This window comes from Galeopterus variegatus, unplaced genomic scaffold (assembly GCF_000696425.1).
Source record: "Galeopterus variegatus unplaced genomic scaffold, G_variegatus-3.0.2 Scaffold256, whole genome shotgun sequence".
Taxonomy (NCBI): Eukaryota; Metazoa; Chordata; class Mammalia; order Dermoptera; family Cynocephalidae; genus Galeopterus; species Galeopterus variegatus.
Window position 1 is genome coordinate 634,857 of NW_007726367.1, and position 23,295 is coordinate 658,151.

At 49.1% G+C, this 23,295-nt stretch overlaps 1 protein-coding gene across 1 annotated transcript; it reads right to left on the reverse strand.

Moving 5' to 3' along the window:
- Positions 1 to 14,243: 14,243 nt before the first annotated feature.
- Positions 14,244 to 17,385, reverse strand: LOC103585614 (chromosome unknown open reading frame, human C16orf82). Its single transcript, XM_008566625.1, is given in 5 exon segments — positions 14,244 to 14,370; positions 14,720 to 14,935; positions 14,994 to 15,465; positions 15,468 to 15,663; positions 17,191 to 17,385. Coding segments are annotated over 5 exon segments (1,206 nt in total).
- Positions 17,386 to 23,295: the final 5,910 nt, after the last annotated feature.

The following is a 23,295-nucleotide window of genomic DNA, read 5'->3' on the forward strand; positions in this document are numbered from 1 at the left end:
CCTGCAGTCCAAAGGATCTCAGCTCCAGGAGAGAGAGAGACCAATTCGCCTTTCCTCTGTTTTTGTTCTATCTGGGCCCCCCACTGATTGGATGGGGCCTGCCCACAATGAGAATAGATCCTCCCAACTAAGTCCACTCAGACTCACATGTCAATCTCCTCTGGAAATGTCCTCACAGACTCACCCCCAAATAATACTGTTCCAGTTCTCTAGGTATTCCTTAATCCAGTCAAGTTGACAGCTAAAATTAACCTTCACACTTACCTTCTCATTATCTAATCCATTATCAGGCCCTGTTGGTGGCCCTCAAATCCATCTGTTTCTCCATCTCTGCTCTCATTGGTTGATGCAGCCACCACCATCTCTTGCTTGGACTAGATCAGCCTTTTCACAGGTCTCCTGCCTTCATTCTGGTCCTTCTCCAATCTGTTCTTCATAGACTGAATAAAATTCCTAAAGTACAATCAGACTTGTTCTCTCTCTCTCCCACTCTATGTAAAACAGGTATACATATGTATATATAATGCATCTATCCACCCACCCATCCTCCCATCCCAGGCTTATCTCTATTTCAGACAGAGGTGACTGTGTGGTTGATAGGGTCGGGTGGTTATGTAATAGATTCCATACTCCTATGTGTTATGGTAATCAACTTTTTCCTCTTTTTTATTGAGGAATAACATATAGGAAAGGGCACAAATCTTAAATGTTCAGCTTGATGATTTTTTAGATGCAATCACCATCAAAAAAAGACATAGAACATTTCCATCACCCCAGGAGGCTCCCTTGTGCCCTCTTCCCATTGACACTCCCCCGAGACAACCCATATTATGGTCTCTACCACCACTGATAAGTTTTTATGCAAACGGAATCATATAGTATGTACCCTTTCATGTATGGCTTCTTTTGCTAAATGTTATACTGGAGATATTCATCTATGTAGTCGTGTGTGGCAGTAGCTCATTCTTTTTTCATTGCTATGCAATATTCCATTGTATACCACAATTTATCTATTTTACTGTTGGTGGATATTTGGATTGTTTCTAGTTTGGGGCATCTATGAACATTGTCATGTATTTTTTTGGTGGAACCGAGCAATCATTTCTCTTGCGTACATACCCAGGAGTGGAATTGCTGGGTTAAAGGACAGGGTTATATTTAGCTTTGGCAGATAGTGCCAAACAATTTCTGCAAGTGGATGAACCATTTCACACTCACACTAGCAGTGTATGAGACACGTCATTTCTGCATAGCCTCGCCATCATTCGTTAACGTCAGTCCTTTTAATTTTAGCCATTCTGGTAGGAGTGTAGTGGATTCTCATTGTGGTTTTTAGTTGCATTCCCCTGATGATTCACAATATATTTTTAATACTGCAGTTCCCAGGGATGACTTGCCCTTGTAAACCCAAGGAACGTGACCGGGACTCTCCCCCTTTCCCCTGAGGACTGCTATTATGCACTAATTCCCACTCAGGCAGCAGGGATTCCCAAGTTAGGGTGACACAGCAGAAGGCCTGGTGAAGGGAGTCTGACTTCCAGTTGTGGAAAGCTTACTGCTGCCCTTATTGAAAGAAGGAGAGACCTTTTCTGGTGTTTGCCAAGACTATAACCCCTCTCCCCAATGTATTATTTATTGCTGCAAAACAAATTACCCCCAAACTTGTTGGCTTAAAGCACCATATTTTATCTCAGTTTCTGTGGGTCAGAAATCTGGGTGTGGCTTAGCAGGGCCCTCTTATGTAGAATCTTTCCTAAGGCTGTAATCAAGATATCAGCCAGAGCCAAGGTCGTCTCATGCTCAATTCTGGAAGGACCCACTTCCAAGGTCTCTCACTTTGCTACTGGCAGGCCTCAGGTCTGCTGACTGGAGACAATAGTTTCTTGCTAAGTGGGCCTCTTCACACGAAGCTGACAACATGGCAGGTGGCTTCTGTCAAGAAGTGAGCACGTGCAAAAAGCAAGAGAGGCAGGAGAAGGCCAGCAGAGGGAAGCCAGCGCCTTCTCTAACCTAATCTTGGAAGAGGCATCCCATCAGTTTTGCAATGTCCTACTCATTAAAAGTGTCACTGGGCCCAGCCCACATTCAAGGGGGATGGAGGACACGAGGAGGTGTGGTCATTGGGGCCATCCTGGAGGCCGCCTACCACACCCAAGCATTCCCCTCTCTCTAGAGGGAGTCCTGCAGCCGAGTTGGTAGTTAGTGGTCTCACCCACAGCCCACCTGATTGGCTCGGGATGCATATTTGACAATAAGCTGGGCCAATCAGACTTTGGAATGATGTGGCTTAGGCAGCTGAGCACCTGAGAAGGACTTAAAAAGTGGGTGGGCAGTGGGAGGAGGACTGGCCGGTTAGCTTAGTTGTCTAGAGCGCCCTGTTATAACACCAGGGTCAAGGGCTTGGATCCCCAGACTGGCCGGCTGCTAAAAATACACAAAAACCCGGGACCCACGAGATGTTCATCTCCCTGCACAGAGAAGCAGGGAAAGCCAGTTTGCAGTGTGGAGTGGAAGCAGACACAGGAAAACAAGGCATTGAAGTTGCAGAGAAAGGGATCAAGACATGGAGACACCAAGAGCCACAGCTCTGGCCTGGCCCTAATGAGGCTCGGCTGGTCCCACCCTGTGTGCTGCGAGACATGTGCTGTCCCCGCAACAAGCGGCTCGTTTTTCTAGGCCTTGTCTGCCTTCTGCCTCAGCTGTTTTGAGTGGATTTTTACCCTTGCAACCAAAGAGCCTTGAGAAAGAATTACATTTGCTGTTTGTTTCCTTTCTGGCCTTCCTCTTATTCGTTAGCAAGTCTTTTTGAAAATGTCAGCCTCTCACTCAGCTGAGGGAAGGGAAAGGAGGCTGGCATTTGTCGGTCTCTCACTGTGTACCCGGCTCATCCCACATGTCACACAACGATCCTGTGCGGGAGGGCTGGCATCCCCCATTGCACAGAGATGGCAAAGGGAGAGAGAGATTAAGGGACTGGCTCAGACGTGGCTCAGCTGGGTGCTCTCCTAGGCTGGTCCACTCTGAAGCCCGGGTCCTTTTATGCTGCCAGCTGTCACACCACCACCGTGCCCTTTGTCCATGATTCCATCTGAGTGTTAAAGGTGGCACACAGACAACTGCCTTTATCATGGCTTAAGGAAACTGTCTTCTACCCTTCCCCTAACCTGGGATGGTCTAGGTTGCATCATCCTAAAGGAGAGCAGTCCCTCCTAGGGACTCTGGCTTCCTGAGGTCCACTGCCCCCACCTCCAGATTCTGTCTCATTCACATCTCTCTTCCAACAATGCCTTGCTCCAAATGCCCTTTGAGAGTAATACAGTATGCTTCCAGAAAGTTCTTCCTTGTATCTGCTTCACATCTAAAATCACAGGCAGCACCACCAGGTCATGGTGGAGAATGTACTGGCCATGGGGTCATATAGAATTGAGTCCAATTGTTCTCACGTGTGAGCTGTGGAACTGTGGTCAAAGATTGGGCCTTGCTGAGTCTCCCTGTTCTCAGCTGTAAAATGGGAATGATAAATCTTATCCCACAGAGATTTTGTAAGAATTAAATAAGCAAAAGTAAAGTCTTTAGCCTCCTGCTTGGCACGTAAGAGAGCAATACGTGGTAACTGCTTTTGCTATTCTTATGGTTTCTTCTGTCCTGGGAGTTCCTGATAGCAGGGAAACCTTTAAGAATCTGTGTCCACGTGGGCTGTTTTTGCTCTGGCTGCTGTTGCAGCCTAACACACCCCTGGCCCCTTTGAATGCCTCCTCAGCAAGTCAGGGCTCTCTCTGGGAATTTCAGGGCAGGATAACTAGCTATGAGGCCCCGACTTGTTGCTAGATGCAGAGAAAACAAATATTGTTTTAGAAACATGAATAATTGAGAGGTTTTTCAGCAGAGAGTTGGCCAGCATTTAGGGGAATTGAAAATTAAGACTAAGACAGTACCTCAGGCTGATTTCCTGATGAATAATTCATGGGGCCAATGCTCATGAAGACCTCGAAGAGAAAATTCCTTCTGTGTCTGTCCTCCCCACCACTGCCACCACCTCTGTCACCTCAACTTTTTCTGACCCCCTGGAGGGGAAGGGGCGTCAGGGAAGTAGTAAGAGCAAGCAACGTAGCAGAGTTCTGATATGACTTTTTGTCACTGTCTTGCCTGCATGCTGCTGTGTGGTCATTGATAAAATCGGTCCCTCTCTGAGTAAGAGTCCTGCCACCTTTGAACTGACCATAACTTTTGAGATCCAAGCGAAGGAAAGAAACTTGTGCAGCACTGAGGCCTCGGTTTCCAGGGAGAACTATACCCCAAAGTGTTGGTAGGACGGCAGTCCATTCTATATCCAGACCTTGCTTCTTCCTTTCTTTAGCATACACTTACTGTGTGCCTAGTCTGTGCTAAGCACGGGGGATATTGTCCCTGCAGCGGAGAAAACTGTGTGGCAAATAGACAATTATAATCCAGGGTGACTAGGACAATGACAGAGAGAAGCAGAAGTTATGGTGAGAGTGCAGGGAATGGATTCCTAAATTCAGCCCGAGGTGTGTTCAGGGAAGGCTTTCCGGTGGAAGGGACATGTGAATTGAGTCCTATGGAGAGAGATGGGTAGAAAAAGAGAGAAGGTGGGTGCTTCGAGTGGAGAGAACAGTGTGTAAAGAGCCCCAGAAGAGAGAGAAAAAAGGTGCGTTTGTGGGGACTGTATGGGGTCCAGGGCATGTGTTGGAGGGGCGGATCCTGGAAAGCTTAAAGTCAAGTAAGGCATCTGCATTTGGACTTTGCCCTGAGGGCAATGGGGAGCCGTTGAAAGCTTAATATTTCTAAAGTCCATACAATGTCAAGCTACCTTCTTGTTTCTATTTATCCATTACATCTATTTTCTGTGGGGGGCAGGAGGGAGTGTGTGTGGGGCTTCCAAGAAGGACCCTCCACTCACCTCTTTTGACAAGCTGTGAGCTCAAACCTGATCCTGCCAAGTTGGAGGTAGGAGGGCAGCCAGTCTCCAAGGAGAACTGTCTTCACAGGCTGGACTTATTAGAGTACGTGGCCTCAATTTGGTGGCCCTGGGATAAATCTAGACCTATGAACATAATTTTTTGTAACAGTGTTTTGTTTAGAATAAAAAATTGGAAATAATCATTGCTATGAGCTGAATTGTGTTCTCTTCAAATTTGTTTGTTGAAGTTCTAACCCCCAATTTGATGGTATTTGGAGATGGGGACTTTGGGAGGTAATCACATTTAGATGAGGTTACGAGGGTAGAGCACTTGTGGTGAGATTAGTGCCCTTATAAGAAGAGGCATCAGTGAACTCTCTCTCTCTTCCCCCACCCCTGCCATCTGAGGACACAGCAAGAAGGTGGCCGTCTGCAAGCCAGAAAAGAGAGGCCTCATCAGAAACTTGCTGCTGGCATCTTGATATTGGACTTCTTGCCTCAGAACTGTGAGAAATAAATTTCTGTTGTTTAAACCACCCAGTCTAAACAGCATGAGCTGTTTGTTTATGGTAGCCTGAGTTGACTAATATAATCATCAGTATTTAAAAATCAGGAGATTTCTCATAAAATGTCTGGACTTCTGATTTTCTTAAAATAGCAGACATGGCAACATTGGTAGCAACTTCCTGTAAGGCAGCCATTGACTGGTGCTGGGTGGTAGCTGCCCCTTAGATATGGCCCAGATGTGCCAGTTTACCCCAGTCCCCACTACTCCTTATTGCCTCCCCATCCTAAGGCTGGTGGCAGCTTTACCATTCTTGTACCACCATTTTTCTTCTACGAAGTGAAGAGGAAAGGGAACTATTTCTTGATGGCTACGTCTCTATCAAAAGGTGGACCAGGAGGCCACTTATTGATGACAAATGGGAGAGTGCATATTTCTTGATGGAAATAAAGAATAATTAAGGGTTTGATATGCAAACCCAATGTGTCTGGGTGGAAAGAGGACAACTGCAAATGCTTTCTGAGTTTATCTGCTGTGTCCCCAGTTACTTGTGTTACCTGCTGGGCCTGGGCACTGGTGTTTGCAGTCCCTGGGTTCAGGTCTCAGTTGGGACTGATGGAACATGGCTTCAGAATACCAAGTGGCAGAACCATCTTTTGCAACTGTTTTTCTCAGACCCCTGTGGTTCAAGGAGGTGGCCCAGGCCTCCATGAGGGGGACAAATGTGGAGAGTGGGGAATGTCCTCCATGAAGGGGACAAATTGGCTTGGGACCTACCCACTGCCCCATACTTCCCCTAGGCAACTCTGCTTCTGTGTGTGTGCCTGCTTTCACTTGTAGTGGAGGTGGGTGGATGGCTTCAGCTGCTATTAAAAAATGTTTAAAAACTATTGATCTGCTAGAGCCCCCTCATGCACCTCTGGGAAAAACTAAAGTCCAGGGAAGAGGACTGACCTGCTTATTGTCACCGTGTGTGTCCAGTATGGAAACAGAGCCCGTCTCCTTCCTTCCCTGCCTTCCCCTTCCGGCCCAAGTTGGGGGAGGAGCCTCTGCTCTGTGCTCCTGCCCTCCACGGAGCTGCCCTGCTCCTGTTACTGCTCTGTTCACCCGTCTACCTCTCCCTCTAGACCGGGATTGCAGCTCTCAGGCCAAGCAAACATTTGGGGCAGAGGGAACTCAGCTCCAGATGCTTGTTGCCAGGTGGGTATAGGACCAGGGTCTCCAGATCTCAGGCAGCTGGCAGTTTGGATCTTTAAGTGAAATCTCCTGTGGACTAATGATTTTGAACTTCTGGCCCAGGCTATAAGCAACTTGAGGGCGGAAATGGTGTCTAATTCTCATTTGGTTCTCTGCCATCTAGCACACAGGGCTATGCACCCAGGGGATGCTGAATGAGTGAATGAGCTGAGTTTCTTCATTCCTCTTCAAGTTCTCATGTCTTTATTCAACATTTATCACCAGCCACTTTGCATCAGGCCCTGAGCTATGGGGCTGGGGCTGGGGCGGGTCAGAAAGACACGTAAACAGTATGAGTAAACAACCTGAGCTTTGTGTGAGCGGCCTCTGAGGAGGTCCATGCCAGTCCGGGATCCACTGTAACAAAGGCTGCTGATGGGCTGGCCAGCTGGCTCAGTTGGTAGAGCTCAGTGTTATAACACCAAGGTCAAGGGTTCAGATCCCCATACCGGCCAGCCACCAAAAATCAGAAACAAAAAACCCCACAAAGGCTACTGTTGATCTGGGGCCTACTATGTGCATTGAGAAAAGTGCTTTGCACAAAGGATTCTGTTTACTCCTCATGGCCTAGAAGGTACTATTATCATCCCTGTTTACAAATAATGACGTTGAGGATTAGAAAAGTTAGTTATGACACATGCTCCAAGGTACACAGCGGGTGTGTGTCCAATCCTGAACTCTCACCCAGGGATTCTGAACCCAAAGTCTATTCTGTTGACCACTGTGAATTCCAGGACCAAAAATGAGGCCATTTTGTGCTCCTCTTGGTTAATGTGACATGTATGTGAAGGATTTTCATCAGAAAGAAAGAGATGCAAGGTGGATTCTCATAAACCACAACTGGCATCCATTGAGGAGAGCAGGTGGCCCTAGGGACTCACAGTGAGCCCAAGGGGTAAGTCAGTCAACAGTGACTTTTATGACCTTTGGACATCATTAAGTCGCCAAACTTGAGGTGTGTACTTGTGCATGGTAATTTCAACCCTTTTAAGGCTCTCATTTGCCCACCTTTTGTATTTTAAGAACTAACATTACAATCAAGGTTTGACTATTTTCTATTGGAGATAGCCTTTACAATGCTCAGATTCAATTCCTTCATTCAAGAGTGTTTACTGTGCACCTCCTGTGTGCATGGCTTGTTTCTAGATGCTGGAGACACAATGATGCACCTACTGTGGAAAGGCACTGTTTTAGGTTCTGGGAACAAAATCATGGGCAAGATAGACACAGTCCCTGCCATGATGGAGGTAAAAATTCATGAGAGAGGCAGATTTTAATCAAAGAATCACACCAATAAGTGTAAAGGTACAACTATAATTAAGGGCTCTCAAAGAGAGGAACAAGGTGCCCCAAGCATGCATATAGGATCTAGCCAGGGGGTCAGGAAAACCTTCCCCAGTAAAGTGGCATGTGAGCTGGGTTCTGAAGGACAAGAAGTGACCATGTGAAGAGAGTGGAGCATATTCTAGGCAGAGAACCACTGGTGCTAAGGCTCTGGGATAAGCGGGTCTGAGGAAATGAAAGTGTCACAGAGAGTGAGGGGAATGTGGTTTGTGATGAGGTCAGAATGATCTGCAAAGGCCAGGCCCTTGGTGGTCATGGTAAGAATTTTCTTTTATTTAACCTGAGAGCAAGAGAAATTCATGACAGTGTTATCAGTTAGCTTTAGCCATGTAACAAATTAGCTCAGAACATAGTGGCTTAAAACAACCACCTTGTAGTAAGCTCAGGAATCTGTGGCTCAGCAGTTTGGTTGGGCTCAGTTGGTGGTTCTTCTGGTCTGGGTTAGGCTCAGCTGATCTGAGCTGGGCTTGTCTGTGTGTCTGTGGGCAGCTGGTGGGTCATCTGAGGCTGGCTGGTTTGTGATGACCTTGACAGGGATGGCTGGGGGGACTAGGGACTTTTTCCATGTGTTTTTTCATTATTAAACCATAGCCCAGTCTTGTTCATACGGTGGTTGCAGAGCTGGAAGAGTGTGATCGCAGAGACCGCAAGGTCTCAGAACTGCAGAGCATCACTCCTGCACTTTCTATCAGTCCCAGCAAATCACAAGCTCAGCCCAGATTCAGGGGGTGGGGAAATAGACTTCTCTTCATGGGAGGAGTTGCTAAGTACTGCAGCCATTTTTCCAGCTACCCCAAAGGTTCTTAAGCAAAAGGGTGATTTTATTAGAGGGTAAAAAGGTCCCTTTAAGCTGCTGTGGGGAGAATGGATTGGAGCAGTATCTATAGTAGACACTATAATTGCCTACCTCAGTATCCATTCCTTCCTCCGTTATTAGTAACAGAATGCCAACTTTTATTCCTACACACTGTTTCCTGGAACAAAGACCAACTTTTCTCATCTCCCTTATAACTAGATGTAGCTGTGTTGTGTGGGACTCTTAGGAAGTCTCTCTCTAAAAAAAAAAAAAAAAGAATCAAGACTTTATTCTCTTCTTTCTCTCCATGCTTGCCTTGAAAGCAGATGTGTTGGATGGAGCTTAGGCACGCTTGTGGGCCATGAGGCTGAGGGCCTCATCCTATGGATGATGGAATGGAGAACTGGAAGGAGATGGCCTCTGATCACTTTGTGGAGCCACCATACATGTGCCTATAGGGTTGCTGCTAGTGACTCATACCTGCCCCTGCAAAATTGCTCTTGGCTGGATGTGAGACATTTCACCCAGGAGGTTATATTCCCCCTACCCAGGGCACGGGGGCATGAAAGGCTGGCCCCCTTTGACTGAGGGTGTGACAAGCTCTGTGGTGCAATTCACACTCCAGAGCTCCCCATGGGGTCAGGATGAAGCCTGTCTCCAGCTGAGACCCCACCACTGCCTTTTTCCCCATCCTGCTTCCCTCACTTCACTTCTCCTGGGCACACCCCTCAATAGCTCTCACAAGCATCCCCACTCAGGTTCTGCTCCTAGGGCACCCAACCTAAGACCCATCCTGCCCCCTCCCTGCCCATGATGAGCCGCTGAGCGAGAATCCAGTGTGCCCAGCAAGGTCCTGGCTCAGAAGGAGTCATAATCGGGACACTCAATCTATTTCACCCACTGGTTTTGCAGTGGGGAGAAGAGGAAAGGTCAGGAGCCCAAACCCAACAGAAACAGGCACTGCAAGGGTAAAGATGCTGTGTGCATCCTTCCTGGCTGGAGGATGGAGGCCAAGGAGCACTTGGGAAGAGAGGTCTCTGATTCATTAAGTGAGTGAGGACCACCGACCAGATCCCTCCCCTTCCTGCCTACCTGCTCCAGGCCTGTTTGAAGTCCATGGGCTGCTGCAGCCAACCCATCATTCCAACCTTGCTGCCACCCCGAACGCCATGCCGCTGAATGGACAGCATTTGTAAGCAACTCTCTCCCCAGCCTAGTTAATAATTCAGGAGCCAGAGCCTGCAGCCAACCCATCATTCCAACCTTGCTGCCACCCCGAACGCCATGCTAGTGGGCAGGAAAGAAAAAAATCACTGAGCTGGCTTGAAAAATGGTCCTCACTTCAAGTGCTTTCTGGATCCCCAGTGCTTGGGTGGGAGAGCCAGGCTGAGACATATCTGCGGGCACACAGTGAGGGAAGGAGAAAGTGGTCCTGGGGGCTGCAGGCCTGCACACCAGCATTATTTAACTTTGGATCCTGAGCCACATTGTTTTTGGACAGTGTGTTGCAGTCACCAGAGAGCAGGCCTTGCAAGGCCCAGCTCTCTTCCTCCAATTCAGCCATTTATCCTGAGCCCACTCATTCATTCATTCTGTAATCACTGGTGCTGCCAACACAGAAGCAGGCATCCAGGGTACAGAGAGGGGTGGAGAGTAGCACCTCCCCTCAGGGAGGTGGACGCGTGCACTCTCAGGCACCAGGCAGTTCGAGATGCACACACTTAGATAGCAAACTGCTGACTGCAGGCTCTGTGTATGGGTTTGGCCTGTCGCCTGGGTATCCTGGGGGCCCAAGTGTCCAAAGCACAGAGAAAAGGTAGAGATGTTAATGGTAGAGGAACACAGAGCCTGGGGCCAGACTGCCTGGGTTCAGATTTCAGCCCTGCCACTTACTTACACAGTTAGCCTTTCCGTGCCTCAGTTTCTCCTTATGTAAAGTGGAGTTAATAGTGGGAGACTGATACAAACTAGCTCATCTGTGGTTAAAACAGAAAACCCAAACTCTGACAAATACAAAGTGCGGGCTACCTTTAGAAAATGATTGGGCAGTTTCTTATAAAGTTAAACGCACTTACCACACCACTCAACAATCCCACTCCTAGGTGTTTATCCAAATGAAATGAAAAACTCATGTTTATACAAAAACCAGTCCAAATGCCTTCCCATCAGGGAACCGATTCACTATGGCACACGCTCAGCAATAAACATGAATGACACGGGTGAGTCACAAATGCATTATATTAAGGGAAAGAAGTTAGACTCAAGAGGCTGCCTGCTGTATGTTTCCATGTAGATGACATTCTGGAAAACTGTAGGGACAGAAAACTGGTCAGTCATTGCTTGGGTGGGAGGAGGTGTTGACTACAAAGGGGGATGAGGGGACTTTTGGAGGTGATGGGACTATTTGGTACTCTGACTGTGGTGGTGGATACTTGTGTGAGTGTGTGTGTTTGTCAAAAACCATAGAAGTGTACACTAGGGAGAGTGCATTTCACTGCATGTAAGTTATGCCAGCAGAGGGAATGGCACGTGCAGAGGCAGGGGCTTGACCTCAGGTCTGAGTTGGTGTGCAGAGTTTTAGGAGGAAGTGGGAAGAGGTAGGGAAAACATATCTGGGTCAGTTTGTGAAGAGCCTTGAATGCCATGCTGGAGGCTTTGGACAGTGGGAAAACATCACAAGTTTTTAAGCAGTTGAGGAATAGAAGCAGATTTTTGTTTCAGAAATATGCTCTAGTCTGTTTAGAAGCAGAATAGGCTGGCTGGTGAACTCAGTTGGGTAGAGCACAGTGTAGTATCACCATGGTCAAGGGTTCGAATCCCTGTACTGGCCAGCCATGCCCTGTGCCCCCCAAAAGGAAAAAAACTAAAAAACTATAGAAGCAGAAGACTTGGCTGTATGGGCCTGATCCTGCCTCCAGAAATGTTTTCATTTGCCTGGTGGTGTTTTTTTTTTTTTTTGTCTTTTTTCGTGTCCAGCAACGGATCGCAACCCTCAGTGTTGCGCCCGTACCAGACCGGGACCGGCAACGGGATCGCAACCCTCGGTGTTGCTCCCACACCTCGCTCAGCCAGTGAGCGGGAACCGGTCTGTATGTGGGATCCGAACCCTCGGTGGGAGCGCCACCGCGCTCACAAGCGGCGCACTGTAGCAGTGCGCCACCGGGCCGGCCCAGCCTGGTGGTGTTTTTTAAAGCCTTTAAATTTGTGACCAACATTTAAAAATCAAGAGATTTTTCACAGAATTCAGAGTCCTGGTTTCTCTTCAGATAGGACACATGCTCTGCAAAAGCCACAACCCCACTCCCTGTGTCCCTTCCTGGCCCCGGCAGGTGTCAGTTTTTGACCCCAGGGGTTGAAAATGGTTGATAGGAGGTTGGGATCCAGGGCAGTGGATTTCCCAATTGTGCCTGAACATTACCATCACCTGGGGAACTTTAAAAGGTCCTGGTGCCCAGTCCAAGTTGCTGGGGGTAGACTGAGCACCTGCATTTTCCCAACATCCCCAGGTGATTCTCACATGCAGCCAGAGCTGAGGGCCATTGGTCTAGGAGGATGATGAAGGCCGGGAGGGGAGATGAGGTGGCCAGTCTTCCCCCAGAGCCATACTGCAGAAGACGGAGACTCACTTGGTGCTGTGGACTGAGTGTTTGTGTTCCCGTAAAATTCATGGGTTGAAACCTATTCCCCCAGTGTGATGGTATTAGGACGTGGGGTCTTTGCCAGGTGATTAGGGCACAGGGGTGGAGCCCTCATGAATGGGATTAGTGCCTGTATAAAAGAGGCCCCTGAGAGCTCCTTCATCCCTCCCACCATCTGAGGTTAGAACGCCAAGACGGCCGTCTATGACAAGTGGGCCCCCACCGGACACCAAATCTGCCGGCATCTTGACCTGGGACTTTGCAGCTCCAGAAATGTGAGCAATACATCTCTGTTGTTGGTAAGCCACCCAGTCTATGGAATTTTGTTATTGCAGCCTGAAAGGACTAAGACACTTGGGCAGGGGCGGGAGGCCCTTCTCTTGTCTGCCTGGCTCGTGGGTGCTCAGGACCTGCTGAGTGACTCTGCCTGGAGGAAAGTGGGGAGAATGTGCTCAAAAGGGGTGCTCATGCTGAGAAGAGGGGAGTCACCAAACCAGACATGTGGTGCCCTCCCACCAGAACCAGTCACCCCCTTCCTCAAACCTGTCAAAACCCTCTGCCAAAACATCTTGCCTCCTAGGAGAGATGCTATGTGGCAAATGCTACAGCTCCATCCTTTTTGTTTTTTTGGGTGGGGTGTCCATATCTTTTTCTATTAGCAGTAACTGTCCTTCATGTGCCTGAGCAAAGCAAGACAGAAACCATTTTACAGATAAGCAAGGAAAGGGAAGGAAGCATTTATTTAGTACCCATCACTTTGGCATCCATCCATATAACCATTCTATGTATGAAACAGGGGCTACTGTCCCCAGTTTCCAGGTGAGGAAACTGAGGCTCTGAAAGTTACCCCAGATGGCCAGCTTAGAGGTGGTCACTAAGCCTTACTCTCTCCATGGCTTTTTGTATGTTTCTCCACCGCCCGCAGCCCCCACCCAGCATCGGCCAGGAATGCACTCACAGACACACACACGTGGCCTCTCCAGACACCTTTTATTGTCTTGGTGGCTCTCACTTTCCTTCTGGTACCTGATGGGTGTCTGCATGACTGTTTCTGGTCTCCTCTCCTTTGCGGACTTGCTCTTTGTGAGGTCAGCCCAGGGAGGGGCTTTACTGTCCGGAGAAGGGGAGGGGTAGAGACCTCAGCCCTCCCACCCACCTAGATGATGGTCACTAAATGGCCCAGAGCTTTCCCATGGCAGCCATACCCGGCAGGGTTGGAATCTGTCACCATCTAGCATTTATTTGGCATTGTCCTGCCATCTGAACAAAGGACGATTCCAGGCCTCCTTCCTTGTCTCTTTGCCTCCTCTGATCTGCACAGAGGCATGAGTGGGATGTCAGGGAGCCTTTGCTCCTGGGAAGATTCTGGGCTGAAGCTGCCCAGGAATAGTGCTCAGAAAGGAAGCATAAAAAACCTCCCTTGCATGGTGCTGTTCAGGACGGGGCTCCCTTGACACAGCCCCTACAGGTGTTCCCTCTAGATGCTGCTCCCTGTGCGCTGGTGGCACTCATGGCCATGGTCCTTTCCTGGTGGCAGTCACTGTGGGCTGTGCCGCTGGGGGTCCCGAGAGTCATGGAGGTGCTCCTGTGGGCAGCATCTGCCAGGGACTGCATGTGCTATGGAGCTCGGTAGCGAGCAATGGCTCACTCCAGATGGCTCTCCACGTGGACAGTCCCAACTGTGGTTGGTGCTGGTCTCTTCTGAGCTCATCATGGTTGGCGTTGGTTGTAGACAGCGTGCATCACTTAGGATGGTTTTTGACGGTTCTTGCTGTAGGCAGCACTTGCCACTGATAACAGTTGTCACCGCTGACGAGTTCTGGTGCAGGTGGTCCCACCATCATTGCTCTCACCACAGGTGGTTTTGCCTTGGCTGGAGCACGTTACGAAGGGCTCATCACTGAGGTTCACAGTACTGAAGTTCCTACCGCTGGCGGTTTTGACACAGGTGGTCCCAGCACTCATGCCTCTTGATACAGCTCTTTCTATCAACAATGGTGCTCAGTGTAGGTGGTCTCAACACTGACTTCTGATTCTCAGTATAGGTGGTCTCAGCGACAACAGTTCTTGCCACCTGTGACCTGCCTGCTGACAGTTGTTACTACAGATGGGACCACCTATTGATGGCTTTTGACACAGTCATTGTGTACTTTTTAAAGACCTTTCCTACCCGTTTTGACAGTAACCGCTCTGGGTGAAGTCTGGGTTTGCTGGGCCCTCACATCTGTGGTTTTTAGGGATGACCTGGTTGCCGGGGAGACTTCTCACACAGGCAGCACTTCGGGGCAGGCTGCTCACCCTCGGCGAGTTGGTTGCTGTTTTTCACGTTGCCCCCAGTCTTGTCCTCCTGAAGATTGGTGCTGCTGCTCAGTGCACCTGGCATGTTGCCGTCCACCCGGATGCTCTGGCAGCTGCTGTGCTGGCTGGAGGGAAGGCTGCCTGTGGGAGTGAGCAGCCCGCTGCTCACCTGGAAGGTCAGCATGCTGCTGCCCGGGCTGAGGAAGGTGATGCCAGTGAGGCTGCTGACACCACTGCCCGCCAGGCTGGTCTCACTTTTCCCCTCCAGTCTGCTTGGCACTGTGGGCTTGGCTGGCCGGCCGGCGCTTTAGGTGGCTTGGAGATGGGGCGGTGCACCGCAGTCGAGTCTGGGTCCTGCCGCCCTGGGTGTTGGGCCTTCTGTTCAACCTCGAGACGCGCCTGCTGCCCACCAAGCTGAGCTGGCTGCTGTCTTCGTCCCCTGCGTACCCACTGCTCAGCAGGCTGGTGTTACTGCTTTCCTCCAGCTCAGGCTGTGAATGGCTCTGCACATGGCTCTCGCTGCTCCGGGTGCTCCCCTGGTTACTACAGGACACTTTCACGGGCTCCTGAGTGGCGCCTGCATGGTGTGGCTGTGTGTGTGATTGGCACTCTAGATCCAGTGACTGTGGGCTTGGCGCTTGCCCCTGAGCATTGCAGGCAGAAGACTCCCCTTTTTCTCCCTCAAGGAAAATGGAGGACAGCTGAATTGATGTGTCCAGGAGGAGGAGGCCTGGGAGGCCTCTGGATGTTGGTTGTGGCCTGTCCAGGGAGAGGTGACTCAATTTATAAGGTTGCTCTTTGGAGACTGAGTGTTCTGATTGGCTGGCTCGGTTCCCACGGTGATGGGGCCTGTGAGGCAGGGGTGGGGGGTGGGGCCAGGAGGAGAACAATGATGTCCTGGCTCCTGTGACCTCAGTGGCCTGGCCTGGAGGGCGGGGGTCAGGCAGAAAAGGAGCTCATGGCCAGAGGGGGTGAGCACCACCTTTCCGAGGGGCTTGTGGCCTCTGCTTTCCAGGAGCAGGCCAGGAGACCTGGCGCAGCTGAGCCACTGACTTATGACCTGTGTGTCTTCACCTTCTGAGCCTCTGTCTCCTTGCTGAGGGGGTTGTGAGGACGGGAGAGAATGTCATAGCTAGCTGTTGAACCTAAATTCCTGGCCAGATCTTCAAGGCTCCAGCCTCGTCCCACAGCACGCCCTACCCCTTCCTCCCCTCGGATGCCCAGTCACGCTGGTCTCTTTCTTTTTCTGAGCTCGTACCTGCTGTAGGGCCTTTGCACTGGCTGTTTCCACCACCCACAATGCTCTTCCTTTGGCCCCTCATCCTCCAGGCTTCAGCTGAGGTGGCCCTTCCTCAGGCCCTTCCCCTGACCTCCCCAAGAAGATCCCTGTAGTATTCTTCATGCCGCTTCCTTATTTATGCTTCCTGTGATGTTAATGAATTATGCATTGGTTATTTATTGCCAGTTCCCTCTGTTGGAATGTAAACTTGTGAGGGCAGAGATTTTGATTTCTTATTCTCTGCTATACCCCCAATGCCCAGCACAGTGCCTGCCCCGTAGCAGAAGCTCATCAGACACTGCGTGAATGGATGAATCAATGCTCTGCCCTGGGGCGTGCATCACGACCTCCTAGGACCATGGTTCTTGCCCTTGGCTGTCCACAGGAATCACCCAGGGATACCTGAGTCCCATGCCCTGCACCCCCAGAGGTTCTGAGTTAATTAGTCTGGGGTGAGGCATGGGCAACAGAATTCTAATTTCCAGGTGATTCCAATGTGCAGCTGGCATTGAGAACTGCTGTGCTGGAGCAGAAGCGTGGCCACGTGCACTTTCTCTAGGTGCTTCTGATATGCAACTCTGATGATGCTGTAGATGAAAAGCCCCCATGTGCCACTTATGAGCAGACACTTGATAGATGCTTATTGAGTGGATGATGGAATGAAGATATTCATTGACCCCTAAAGATTTCATGGATGGGTTCGTAAAACTTTGAGAATTCATTAAAATTGTATGCAAAATTTGCAGTGAGCTACACATGGTACACACTTTCTTTCCCTTAAGGTAGCTTTCATCAAATTCTCAAGGTTATCCATGATTCCCCCAAAATCGAGAAGCATAAATATTCGATGCGACCCTTGATTTAGCATTTGGGAGACAGTGGTGTTGAGCCTGACCCTGATAGGTCTGGAGAGGCTGGCTTGCTCTATTTGGGATGCAGGGTGGGGGGGTCTCTCCTTGAAGAGAGCCGCCAGCCCCTTGACAGTCATCAGCACATCATTGCTAATTATCACTGTTCTTTTTATTATGAATTCCTTCCTCATCACCTGGGGCCAATCAGCTTCTCTCTGCTGTACAGGGAGGAATCTCTTTGGCTCCAGGAATTCTGATCCTTCTGGGCAGGAGCATTATCATAGCTATCTGACTTCCTATCCCCACAGCCCTATGTCCCCACTAAGACTGGCAGGGGAGAGACAGACAGGGCGCCCTTGGTGGTGGGCGAGCGCAATGATCCTGGCCGTGATGGGACAGCTTGGATCAGGGAGCAGCTGTGTCGAGATGAGGAAGTGGTAGGAGTCTGGATATATTTTAGAGACAGCTTCATGATTTGCAGGGGTTGGATGGGCGATGAGAGGAAGAGCAGGCTCATGGCCAGCTGTTGGGTTGAGGAGCCTCAGAGTCAGGGGCTGGACCACCTTCTAGGAACAGCACAGCCCCTTCTTGGAGTCTGTGGGGTGGCACGCACCTGGCAGTTAGGAAGTGAGACTGACTAGGGTGCCAGCCTCGGTTCCTCCACTTCCTTCCACCACCACGGATGGGTGGGGAGGATTAAATGCTCCACAAACATGAGCTGAGAATAAGCAAATGGAAAGCCCCCTGCTAGACCCTGGAAAGACAGCTATGAAGAAAACAGAGAAGCCTCTCCTATAGGGACCTCATCTAGAGTGGGGACACGGACCACGAACAGACTTCAGGTAGTGAGAAGTGCTGCAGAGAAAATGCAACAGGCGCGGGGAGGGAGTGAGAGGGCAGATAGGGTTGAGACAGTGCTCGGTAGATAGTGTCACGGCTCCTCTCCATCATGTGACACCAGCCAGATCAAGGACTCTGGAGTCTGGCATGCTGTGGCTCAAATCCTGTGACCACCACAAGGGGACATTCTGTTATCAACGTAACCTCTTTGAACCTCAGCTTCCCCACCTGGGAAATGGAGTAGTAACGTTGATAATGTCACTTCTTGGAGGGATGCTGTGAGACTGACAGGAAGTGCCCAGGACAGGGTCTGCCCCTGTAGGCTCCATCACGTGGCGGTGTTGCCCAACTCTAACAGGGCCTTCTGCTTTACAACAGAGTATATGTAAGGTTTGTGCATACATACATGAATGCATGCATAAGTGTATGTGCATATATACACAAGCATATTTGTGAATATGTATATAAGTAAACATACATAAATACACATATGAGCACATATATACACATACATGTACATATATATGTACTTTTTTGAAAACCACAAAACCCACTTGCCCTCAGCATCACCCACTGGGGGTACCTTCCCTCCCAGGTTCTCCACACAGAGCACTCTTATCCGAGAGCCTCCCCTGCCTGGCTGAGACGGACGCCTTCATCTCTTCCTGGGAGTCCCTATTGTCAAGTCCCAGTCTGGGCAGGAAGTTGAACTCAAAGGGCCCTGTGTTTTTGGCACCTGGGCACGGTGGACTCAGTGGTGTGACCCTAAGGGTCCTGGTCTCTGGAGCCTCAGTTTCCTCATTTGTAAGGGGAGACAATGCAGTCAACTGTGCCCCCCTCTGGGGCTTCTGGGGTGTGGCTGGATGCTTCTCAGAAGAAAAGACACTGCTGGGGGAAGTTAATTGTCACCCAGTCCCCAGACACACTTGGCTGCGGGCTCTGTGGCCCCCTGGAGCTTCTCAATTAGTATAGACTCCCTGCCTGGCCAGCTGGGGCTAGGCTGGCCCGGAGTCATGGAGCGTGAGTGGCCTTTTCATCAAATTCTTCCTCTATGCTCGCAGAGAGGAGGAATTATTGGCAGAAAACGAGGATATAAAACCCCGCTGGAGCCTAGCACTTTTTTGGGGCATTCAGCACTGAGCACTTGGAAGCCGTCCAGCAGATTGGTTCATTTTTAATGGTCTAGGACTATAGTTCATCTGTTTAATTCAAACGAGGTGACATAATATCTTTCATTTGGACTTATTACCAGCACGGCTGTGATTCGGCTCCCAGCATTCTCTAGGCAGGACATTCTGTCATTATGGTATGTTCTCTCTCTCTGGCCAAATTGAAAGTCCACGGGAAGGGCTGCAGCCTCAGAAAGGAGAGATCAACATAGAATAGGTCACATCGGGTATTAAGAAATGAAAATGAATTCATATTTTCCTCCGTTGAATAAGCAGCTGTACTTGGGTCTCTGTGATCCATGAAATAGGCTATCAGGAAAATACGAAATGGGCTGCATTTGGACTTCACCTGCTGCTCCTGCCCCGTCGACCTGGAGACTGGGGTTGCCACCCAGGGCAGGTGTCAGGGCTGGGGCAGGGGCAAGGGCAAGAGGGGCGCCTAATATATGCCACATAGGGTCCTGGGGGTCGGGATGGGGAACCAGGTTATTATCCCCATTTTGCAGATGAGGATGACAAGGCTCAGAAGGTTCCAGAGACTTGCTCAAGGTCACTTAGTGGCAGAACCTTGCTTTGGTTTGAGGTGTAGAGCATTATGGCTGGGAACTTGGGCTGAAGGACCTCAAAAGCTCATTCTGCCTATTTACTGGCATGGGACGGGGGGCAAGATGTTTAACCTCAAGTCTCATGTGGAAACACGTGGTAGAAATACCCCCTCACTGCATGACATGAGGGTTAAATGAGGGATGAACGTAGTAAGTTTAGCGATGGGCTCCATGTGTGCAGTGACTGTTCACTAATGTTATTTAATGCTTTATTTATATATATTCTATGTCACATCATTCTTCATTATAACTTTCGTATTTGCATTCCTCTGATTGTAGAGTGTGAGCAAGAAGCCTGGAGAGTGAGTGACTTTCCCTAAGACGCAACGCAAATGGGCAGTGGGGCCAGGATCTGCCTTTGGACTGACCCTGGCTTTCTGCTATACCAAGTGGCTGAAAGTCTGGGCTGGGGAGGGAGTTTTGAGACAGTGATTATGGAATTCCTCCCGTTTCTGCTTTCTCTCCACAACACACTTCACCATCCCTACGTACTTTACTCAGCTACTTTGTTCGTTGTCCCCTACCTGCCCTAGAATTCACACGAGGGAGGGGTTTGGCTCGGTTCACTGCTGAATCCCAGTGCCCAGAACCCTGGCTGGGACAGGGGCGACGGGAGGCAGGTCCTACAGGTGCAGGCTTGGAGCCCGTCCTTAGTGAAAATTTTGATATTTTGTTCATCATGGATATTTTTGGGTTAATTCGTATTTTTAATAATATTGTATTAAAATATTGATCTTGGTTAGTTGTTTTTTTGGCACTTCCTGAAATTTTTGCCCCTGAGGTGAGTGCTTCACTTGTCTTGCCCTGGTCCTGGCCTTGGCTAGACCATGCAGTGTCACATGGTGACATTCAATAAAGATTTTTAGAATGAATGATGCCCCATTATATATCAAGACTCACTTTCTGGGTCCCCAGAGAAGAGACTGTACCCCAAGGGATATTCAAGTCTCCTCATATCAGAAGGAAGCTAGAATCCCAAATTAAGCTGCTTTTACATGGCCCCATAATTTGGGGGCAGCTGAGTATTTCTGATAGCGGTGAGCTAAAAACTAAGGGTGTGTCCCTTCCAGAATCTGATTGTGGAACCAAATAGAACTTGAATCTCTAAAACTGCCTAATGGGGCAGGGGAATGCAAGCGATTCACAGGGCTCTGAAAACCTGTGCAGAATTTCATTCCATCATTAGAAACCACAGCACCTTTCCCTCTCCTGGATGTTCCTTGCAATTAAAAGCCACGTTGTGTTGTACTGACAATAGTTAACATAATGAGATCTGGCTGTGCAGTGCCACAGGTCCCCTTCTGCCCCACGGTGGGCACACCTGGCTGAGCCAGCTGGGTTTGTGCTGTGATACCTCCGATGCTCCATTTCAGTGAAATATCAGGTTTTGCCTCTACCTTTGGTTTTGTTTCCCTCCAAAGCTGAGGTTTCATCGAGATGCATTCTTATAATTAAGGCGAGAGTGAGAAATAACCTCCTATGTAATTTAAAATGGTAAAATTATTGATACCTTTTCCAGCCTCAACTTTAAATCTTAGCCACCAACGACTCCCCTATTAACGGGCCTAATTAAATCCATTTTTCAGCGCGTCTTTGGCAAATTCCATTTTAGCAAAACTGTAGGAAGTTCAAGTTGATTTTTCTCTGCTCCCTAGAGCGCTCCTGTAAAAATGAGGACAAAGGGGATGGTTGTCTCTCATGTCTTACATTTATTAATTCAGCCAACAAATATTTATGAGTACTTACTATGTTCACTGGCATCAAACTAGAGAAGCGAAAAGACAACAAAGTTTCTACCCTCATGGCCAGAGGGGAGTGAGGATCATTCATTCATTCAACAAACATGTATTGAGTCATCTAACGGGAGACCACTGTGCTAGGCCTTGGTGTTGTAGTGATGAAAGACCCCCCACCCCCGACAGTCACCATCACACAGTCACCACCACCAAGTCACCACTTATTTGAAGTGGTACAAACAGTTGATATTCAGCGTGATAAATGTGCTGATAGTGTTCAGCAAAGGTGACTGTGAGAACTCAAGAGAAAGCTCCTAACTCAGACTGGGAAGCTGGGGAGAGAGAAGGTTCCCTGGAGCTGAGTTTTAAGGGGCAAATCGGTGTTTTTCATGTGAAGCAGGGAGAGGGGGAGGTGTTGCAGGAGCGGGGATGGATGGGCACAGGGGTGCGGGACAACACGGGGACTGTGCAGAATGCTAAGCTATCTGGTTGGGTTAGGGCTGTGCTCTCAGCTCTGGTTGCTTATTAGAATCATTTGAGGGCTTTGATAGCATAAATAATGCCTGAAGCTCATCCTCGACCATGAACATCAACAACAAAATGGATTTGAGAGATGTAAAGGAAGTAAAATACACAGGACTCAGTAAGGGATTAGGTGTGGGGTAAGGAACTGTTCAATGGAGAGGTTAAGAAAGAGATCCTCATTTCTGTGTGGCATTCACCGTGAACTGCCCCCCTAAGTCATTTTCCCTTTTTCCCTTCAATGTCTAGCTCCATTTTGTGCTCAGGCTGAGTTTCTTGCCCAGGCCCAAGCCACGGACCATAACTGGCTTAAGCCAAACCATGACAATTCCACTCCCCCTTATTGACTAGTATGCCCTAGATCAGACCAGTGAAGCCATGCATGTGAACGAGATTACCTGGGGAGATGTGTAATGAGGGCAGATGAGGGCTGAGGTCCAAGCCTTGAGTAACTTTAGTATTTCATGGCCAGCCATGGGAGAACGATTCTGCAGAAGAAACAGAACAGCTGGAGAAGTGAGCGGAGAGCCATGCAACTGCACAAAAGCCAAGGGAAAGAAGAGTATTGGAAAAAGGGGGTATGCAACAGTGCCAAATATTGCTGAAACATCAGGTGAGGGAAGGGCTAAACTTATTCTGCCTCTCTTGTTTTCCTGACGAGGAATTTTCAGATGGAGTAAATGTATTATAGTCATATAGCAAGTTGGTAGCACAGCCTCTTATATCTGTCAGCTATTGCTGTGTAAGAAAGAACTCCAAGATGAAGACTTATTATTTCTTATGAGGCTGAAATCTGGTTAGATTGTTCTGCTGATCAGGGCCAGGTTTGGCTAATCTGGACTGGAGTCATTCACAGTCAGTTGGTGCATTGCCTGGGACCTAGCTGGTCTAGGATGGCTTCAGTTGGGACAGTTTGTCTGTGCATCATGTGGTCTCTCATCTTCTGGCAGGCTAGCCCACTGGATTTGGGTCCAGGCAGAGGGAAGAGGAGGTACAGAGACTCCAAGGGGAGAGCAAACTTGGATGTTTGAGGAAGAGGCAGAAGGCCATTGCAGTAGGAGATCAGAGAAGGAGTGGGGTGGGCCTTGTAGACCACTATAAGGATTCTTGCTTTTATTTTTTATCATTTATTATTCTTAGACTCATTTTCTGCTGTGTTTCCCTGGGCAACTCCAGTCTGACTCCCACTCCATGGAAGAGGTTTTGCATCTCATCTGCACCTGTAGTGTGCACCTTGTTTCTCCCCTCCCTGGGTAGACATGTCCTACACTGTGGCCACACTGAGTGGTGCAAGACAGGTCAGCATCACTGACTCAGAAACCACTAAAACTTGCTCCTAAAGTCTTATCCTCTAGGACAGGAGGATATGGCCTGTAGACCATGTCTAGCCTGCTGCCTGCTTTTGTAAAAAAGTCTTATCAGAACATAGTCATGCCTATTCATTCACCTATGGTTTGTGGTCACTCTTGTGCTACAACGGTAGAGTTGAGTATTTGTGACAGAGACTGTGTGGCCCACAAAGCTTTAAATATTTGTTATTGCTCCTTTAGAGATA